The 8,086-nt window shown below is 48.7% G+C and overlaps 1 protein-coding gene across 1 annotated transcript; it reads right to left on the bottom strand.

Moving 5' to 3' along the window:
- Positions 1-4,859: 4,859 nt before the first annotated feature.
- Positions 4,860-5,531, bottom strand: FOXG_17996 (uncharacterized protein). The gene has a single exon (XM_018398026.1). It carries the CDS (start codon positions 5,456-5,458, stop codon positions 5,204-5,206), a length of 255 nt encoding a protein of 84 aa, XP_018233490.1. The 5' UTR covers positions 5,459-5,531; the 3' UTR covers positions 4,860-5,203.
- Between the last annotated feature and the right edge of the window lie 2,555 nt (positions 5,532-8,086).

Here is an 8,086-nt window from a genome sequence, read left to right as displayed (position 1 = left end):
TTCTTCCATCGTCAGCTTACTGGCTCTTTCTCAACAACATTGATTAGGGCTGAGTATGCAGGCATGTCTGCAGGCGAGATCTTGACCGCTGAAAAGAAGCAACTTGGTATGTGGATATGATATTGACTGACCGATATACATCAACTATCGAACTAATTAGGAGCTGCATTAATACTCCGTACTTGGGCCTTAATGCTGCTGTCGGTCTGATAGATGCAGTCCAGACCCCCAAAGACAATTATTTCGATTGCGGGGGGATATCCATAGTTACGCTGGTGTCATACGAATTTTTACCTCTAACATAACTTAACTTACACTGACCGATCATCTCCCTTGCTCCCATGTCTCGGTTGTTGGTGCCAAAAAAGTCTCAGATCGATAACACGATACCATACCATCCATACCGCAATACAGCCTAACGCTGGCGTGTAACAACACGTGTTTGTCTGTCCAAGTTGGCATGTTTCTGTCTATGGCCAAGCAATGGAGGGTAATTTCTTTCCCATATCGGAAATGCCACCTGATTATCTTACTATTACGGCGTAGACTAGTAGTGCGTTCGCCGTCGTTGAAAATAAACGTATTCGTTTCAGGTTACTCCCTGCTTCTCCTGGTATTCGGCATATCGCACCGGTTTCGCGGCCCAGAACTCTCCGCAAGCCTAGGCACCACGGCTGGCGAGGCTCTGACGCACTTCACCTTTCAAACATGTGTCGTAGAAAACTTTAACAGAGAACAGAGGTGCAGTATTGGTCTGGCGGGCTCAGGACGCGGGCCGCCTTCGGTAGAAGCGTACCGAGCATTCCAGTGCTCTTCTAACCGATGATGAAGAAAAACCTTCGCTTTGACGTTTGTTCTCCGACAGTTGAGAAGGCCAAAAGTGTAAATGAGGACTACCGTAATCTGCGTGCCTGTGCCTGGCTACAACACGTTTTTTCCCGTGTCATGTTGCTTAGTGAGACGGCGATGTTGTGGTTTTACGAGGCTCCTTCAACTGACGGAGAAGACAAAAATAGTACCGCTAAGCCGTGTAAGCCATTTACAAAGCATGGTATTATTCTTACAGATCTGTTTCGCCGGGGCATATCGAATGCATCAATGTCTCGTGGTATTGCTGTGCCACCGCCTCCTTCTTTTCCTCCCTCCTCTTCTGTTCTTTCGGTACGGATACAGTCTGCAGCCCTACATTCACGGTCACTTACACAACCTCTTCAAAACATTACACGGCAATGTATTCGATACATACACCGGGGTTTGATGTTGAGTGGTTCACAGGTGACACTGCCCAAACCAGACTCCGGATCTGTATCCCTGCCTGCCAACTGTGTTCCCCAATCCCATCATGCACTTCTGTGCCCCCAGTAGATTGATACCCGCCTACATCTGGGGGTCTTGAATGACTCACACTCTTAGCCTTGTGACGATGTTGTTGTCCAGTTCTGACCGTAATCCCGACTGTGCCGGCAACATTGCGGTATACCACTCGCAGACCCACGCATTGCAAGTCTCTTTTTTTTTTTTTTTTTTTTTTTTTGGGCCTTGGCATAGAGGCTCAGCATTTAACGGTGTGCGGTCAACGTTGTTTGTAACCCCCACAAGAGAGAGAGAGGGAGAGGGAAAAAAAAAAAAAAAAAAAAAAAAAAAAAAAAAAGGTCTGCTTATTCGTATTCAAGGCATGCATGCTCTTAAGGTGAAATGAAACCTCCACTCTGACCATCCATCGGTTGACCCCATTATTTTATGTATGTAGCAGATCTCGCTTCGCTCTCTTTGTTGTGCTCGCTTTTATTATTAATCCCACTCCTGTATCCGAAGACCTAATCAAAAAGACCTCATCTCACCGCGATTGTGACTGTGCGTTCGAAGCGAGCGCTCGGGGCGCGATATCACGCTGAGAGCGGTCAAAGATCATCGTAATGAAGTCATAGGGGTCCTGTATCTGCTGCACAGCACATGCCGCAATTCCATGAGCCTGGTGAGCGCATGTTTGTGAGTTGAGAGTGGGTTTCGGGTTGAAAGAAGAAACCTGAGAACCAAACGATTCATGAATGGTCCGTGTAAGTCCAATAGCTCCGAAACTTCCGAACAGATGGTCAAGGCCTTATTTTCTTTACTTGCTGTGGACTGTAACTTTGTATGTGGGTTTGATTAGAATTGTTCTATGGACGTTCCATGGCTTCCATGGCTCTGGATGTGGAATGAGGTGCCACACTTTGACCATGGATGTCGTGAAAAAAGTGTCATGGTTGGCGTTATCGTTTGCCGACTGAGGCGTCAGGGCCAACACCGTCAGAGCATGGATGACCTTCGATTACCGAGAGGACATTCTGGATCACCTCACCTCACACCGACAAGAGCCCGGTCCATCTCGTAGAATATTCTTTGGAAATTTCGAGGGTCGGGATTTGATTCTAGAGCCAAGCTCGGACTCGATGAAATAACGGAGCAATGCTACGTGTGTCTTCTGGTTCCCGTCCGTCTGTGGCTTGGCTGAAAATGGTGTTTTCGGAGATGTCACATTAGCTCTTAGCTTACCGCCAATTTGGTTCACTTTTATTTTTGATTAAGCTGCTGCACTTGTGAGACGGAGCCTGCGTAGAGACTAGAGGCTAATAAACTACCGCTATAGCTAAGCCAACACGGGCACTTGCGCCCACTGCCTTTGAATGTGTTGGCCGATTAGACGCTCACGTAGGAACGCGCTGGGGCAGAAAAGGTGACAAACTTGCATGATATCCATCGTTTCTGATCCATATGCCGGGTCTTTGTGTGAGTTGTCTATGATGCAACGGACTTACACGGACAACAGTCATCAGAAACATCATGCACGACATCCCGTCAGTGAGCAGGTTTGGGCATCTACACGGCCCAACACAGGGCTTGAACGTCTACTCCTTCAATAGTAGTGGACGATAATATTCATATCCACTGAGACTGTACCGAGCAACGGTCGGTACATGAGGTTTGAGTATCTCATTTGGTCCATGCTGAAAGGGGTGTGCATGCAAGCTGGTTCTGTTTTTTCTCCGTCTTTGTTCTGAGGCGCCAGGCTATGCCCCTGTAATTTTTATTTATTTTTGCCATCAGTAAATTTCCAGCTGGTAACTATTGTGCACGTGCACTCAATAGACCTTTGAAAAAAGAAATGGAGCACGGCAGCCTTGCTGACTGTACAAACCTACCTACAGACCGACGTACCCCTTCTCCTATGTCGTACTTCTGTTGGGAGATTACATCCCTGGACCCTGCATTGGCGATGTCTGAACTATTCATCCCTTCGAACAATAATTATCTCCACAAGACAATTCAATTCAGCCTCAATAATCAGAAACACGGACCAGATGCAAGCCCCTTCCTCGTACATAATTCAATTAATGAAATAATTTGCCGTCGGGGTTGTTTTGTGCCCCTGACTAAAAGAACGGGTGGTGGCAAACTCAGCACTAGCGGCAAACAGGCGGTCCCAACGGCTATTAGGGCAGTTGTGCAGTGAGCCTTGGAGGCCTTTAGGCTGCGTTATACGGCTGATCATTTCATGACTGATGACGAGGCTGGGTACAGTATGCCTAGTTTCATCCCAACTTGTGCCGATATCGTCCTCCTTGAGGTGGTGATCTCCATCCGCTGTACAGTATCAGCTATTTGGAAACCAGGGGTGAGTGTGTCACACTAGCAGTAAGATTTTTCTTTCCTTTCTTCTTCCGATTGTTCCTCTCCATATTTCCTTTTTAATCTGGGGTTATTATTGAGATGAGACCCAGGACCTCGTGTCAGTTCCAGACCGCCGGGTTTCTGATTGAAATCTGCTTCACCGACTTCCTTGGGGGTATCCAGAGAGTGGGAATGGTGGCAAATTAGATGGCAATCATGGATACCGCCATTGCGATTGATTCCTGAGCGGAACCGTGTTGCTGAAAATGTGATCTTCATTAACATCAATTCCGCCCTGTTGTCCGTTTCATGTCAGAACCCTCTGACCCGATAATGAAGATCATGGCTTAAAAAGAGGCAAGTGATTAACTCTTCGTTGTTCTGCTTACAGTTCAAGGACGATCCGATCAGTTTCGGGACTCGGCTTTTGAATTGATAGGTTTCACCGTATCTGATATCTTTGATCAGTCTATGATCTGACTGGCTGGACCTGTTGGAAGAAATGCCTGCAGCGATCAATCATTGAGTGATTCCTCTGATACTACCCTGAACATTCAATATCTTCAACATTATTGGTACGTTGGCAACTCTCCCCTGTAAAAATTCTTTCTTGGCACGCACTGTTAGTGCCGTGTTAGGAGCGGGATTTTCTGCAGGCCACGCGACCACACAAAACTGCGGGGATGCTATCGGCTCCCTAACAGCAGTTTTCAGAGAAGGAATTTTGGAGAGTTCGCCTTCTCTGACAACACCTTTGTCGGATCTAATGGCGGCACCTCAGAACCAGAACGCCTTAGATATCGGAGGACGATGCCCATGGCATCGGTAGCGACATCCTCCCGATCAACGACGCCGATTGCGATGGGTTTTTCTCCTTTGAAGGCAAGCCGCACCGTCGGCCTCTGATTCCTTCCCGAGGTTTTTCCCTGCCGCCGCGACAGTCGACTACGAGCTACAACTTGGTTACTGGAGATTGTGGACTGCGTCGGCAGATGTAGTGATGCGCGAGAGAATTCTGGTCGGTGGAAAAAGTTCGACAATAGATTGCCCCCGAACCCGCTGACGGGTGACGGGCTTGAGAAATACAGCACCTTTTGTGCCATTGGTATGCTGGATGGTGAAGGAAGCGGGGTTTCCCTGTACCTAGCTAGCTCAGCACGTCTTTTGCTCCAGTAGGAGATCTGGCTTCGTTACAGCCACCCAGACGAAAAATAAATAAACAAACAAACAAATTATTGGGTACGTTGGAGTCATCTGACGCAGAACCATCACCGCTGGCGAGTATTCTGCCCTTCTCGGCAGTTTTCTCCGGGACTCTGGCACAGATACGTACCAACATAATGTCCGTTCCGCCGTGCTGGTAACGTACTCTGACCCTTTAGGTTGCCGTTGCCTTTTGCTTTGCCGAGATGAGAAAGCGGCCGCTCCTTTCAGACCAATTGACACCGTCGCATTTCTGACAAGGAACAGAGATCACCGCAACCCGTCTCAAGTGTGTTTGGGGTTTCTCGGGCCACTCACAGTCAAGTTTGGTCATGCTGCACATCAGACATCACGGAGACGCCGTGCCTCGGCTCCAGATGAGGCTTAGGGGCTTCATGTCTTCAGCCAGCCAGCCGCTTGTCCACAAACCGTTGAACTCATCCAGGCGGTCGGACTTTAGGAGACTTGGCGGAACCGTACTTGACGCCTCAGCCGGGTAACCACGAGAGTTGAAAACTGGTTTTTGTGAGAACTCTGTCCTCTCGCCTTGAAAATAGTGCCGACGGCTTGACATCGAGAGCAAGTACCGTAGCTTCTCGCCCATTTACTGGCCCGTCTCCGTCTAGCGTAACAAAACCAAACCCAATATCTCGGTTTCTAGTCAGTTTAGAAACTTCCTTTGCATTGATTGCAAGTCGCCGACCGACCAACCGTCGGGACCTCCATGTCGGGAGAGTCTCCCGACTTTTGACTAAAAGTCGGCGATCATGTCAGTGACATTTCGATGCTGTTAGTTGGCTCTAATAAAGTTGACCGACCTGCTAAGCTAAACTCTCAGCTACAATGTCTCAGTCTATAGCACTGCCGGCACAGAACGAGCTTACGACAGGTCAGGTCAGGAACACGCAAACGCTAGAGCTGGCAATATTCTCGTTCCGTAGACAAAGGGCCCATTGGGACGAGGCCAAAGCCACATCCCTTCAGACAACAATTGGTTCTCCAAGTTCAGCAGCAAGCCACAGCGACCAAATGGACCACACCACCTGCAGCGTTACCATCACAGCCTAGACAGCCCACAAGGCTCTTGTTCAGCTTAGAGGCAGGGCTGTCAAGCCACAGGCCCCAGGGGCACGAACCCTCTCCACGTGGAAGTCAGGGGATACATATGACGATGGCTGCTGTTGTGTGGCGTCCCCTGACGATCCCTGTTCGTGTCCATCATTCTGACGGACATACAAACGAATACAGCAATGTCCTGTACCTCGAGTCCCTGTCTTGTCTTGTCTCAGGCTCATGTCGTCAGCTTCATACGTGTGAGCCCCTTTCCCACATTCCGAACTGCGATATTGCAGGTGCACGGATGGGGAAATCATTCTCGGGCAGAACATATGGTCTGTGTTTGATCGATTGTTGAAGAGTTTCAACGTGCTCCTTGCTCCGAGACATGTTGACACTTATTCGCAGCCGATAATCAATTGACATTGAAGCTGCTCAGCTTGCCCTCCCTGAGATAATGTCACCTAACGAGAGATAGCCTCCCTGCACTGCGCGACGGCACGCCCTCAATAGTTCAGCCTCCACTGGATCTGGTCTCGACCTTTATCTCAAAGCCAGCCGCACAAGGGTTAGCGATCACTATTGAACAGCACATCAATTACCTATTCGCGAGCGGACTGCTAATGTCCGGCCCCCTGTACTGGGGAAATGATGCGAGGTTGACTTTGATATTTTTGGCTACATTTGGCACAGCGACGACTGCTGAGTGGGCGGTGAGAATGACCATCACGTTGCTTGATTGGAACAAACAGTTGTAGGTGGCGTCTTTAATTGAGTCCCTGAGGGGAGAGCAACATCCATCGATCCAACGATGTAACCCCAATTCGCCCAAAGTGACGGGACTCTTTTGTCACTCTTTGTTTGTCCAATATTACCGATTATTCTCGTCGCTACTGTCCTGACCCGACCCGACTTTCAAATTGGGGGGTTGGATTATGAGACACACAAGTTTTTCCGCCCACGCTATGAAACATGGTGCTGAGCGAAACAAGTTTCCGTCGGAATTCGTTACCCTTCTCTCTCAACCTCGATATCGATATGTGGATTCGAATTCCAGCAACCTGCCTCGACTTGTAACATATACGTGCTTCTTATCCAGGTGCAGTGATATGGGCGTGATATTCCCTCTGGCTGTCGTAATACCTCGGTTACTATCATCTCTTGGCTCACCTATATCCTGCAGGTTGTTATGAGTTCCCACCCAGAAGCAACCTCCGTAACTGCACGTGGTGATGATTTGCAAGGTTATCAGCGGGTACGGTCCCTTGTAATGGGACCATGAGCTGCGTGTCAACACGAGTTGCTCATCAAATATGCAGCTATCTCCACGTTAGTAACGGTGTGCTCTCTCCGATCAAGGTATTCTATCTCGGCGTGCATATGTATGCATATCTAAAGTACAACCGCACCAAACAATGGAGTTGGGTGAATTCAAGACGGTTACGGCCAATATGCGAAAGAACCCTTGGTTCAGAACTCGGTTCGCAGTCCTTTCCGTGAGTGGTGACGCCTACATAGCTTGGCCTCTAGGGGTGGCATGGCCGCTCTACCTGCGGCCCTATCGCTTTAGGCAACGTGCTTAATCGCAAGGACCCTTCATGTCAGCCTGAAGGGGGGATACACCATGCGGATACTGAAGAGGCAGAGAGCTCGGCGTGTTTCGTTACATCCATCGAGCAACTCTATGCACTGTTATGAAGCTTTGCAGTTGCATTGTTCAAAACACCGCTCTGCAGACGTCAGCTTGCATGATGTGCTTATGATTCTCCAGTTCTCTGTTGGCTACGAACATGGACAACTCAAGTTCATGATGTGACGGGGGCGTATTGTTAGATCATCATATCATGATCGACATCTAGCTATAGAAGTTATCAGGCGTCAGGGTATGTTTGTTGGTTGAGCATCTAGAGCATGTACACCTGATCGTCCTTGGCTTTAACTCAGACATGCGCCTTGCGATGGATGATAGATTGCAGGGAGCTTCGACTTCGAGAGACAGGGTTTGTTTGCTAGCGACTCTGTATCAGATCGGCCCGCTGCGGGTCCTAGATATGCTGTCGATCAACAACCTGTGACATTTTGTCAGGTGTTCAGGTTTTAGGGTCTACATGCTATTATCGTATGCATTCTTAGGGACATGTTTGAGGAGCTCGGAGATAGATACGGGAATTGGTGA

Source organism: Fusarium oxysporum, chromosome 1 (assembly GCF_000149955.1).
Source record: "Fusarium oxysporum f. sp. lycopersici 4287 chromosome 1, whole genome shotgun sequence".
NCBI lineage: Eukaryota > Fungi > Ascomycota > Sordariomycetes > Hypocreales > Nectriaceae > Fusarium > Fusarium oxysporum.
Note: the sequence above shows the minus strand (reverse complement) of the source record. Positions and strands in the feature narration are given on the sequence as shown.

Coding starts and splice junctions, on each gene's coding strand:
- FOXG_17996 (XM_018398026.1), bottom strand. CDS start 5,458: ATGGGCGAGAAGCTACGGTACTTGCTCTCGATGTCAAGCCGTCGGCAC.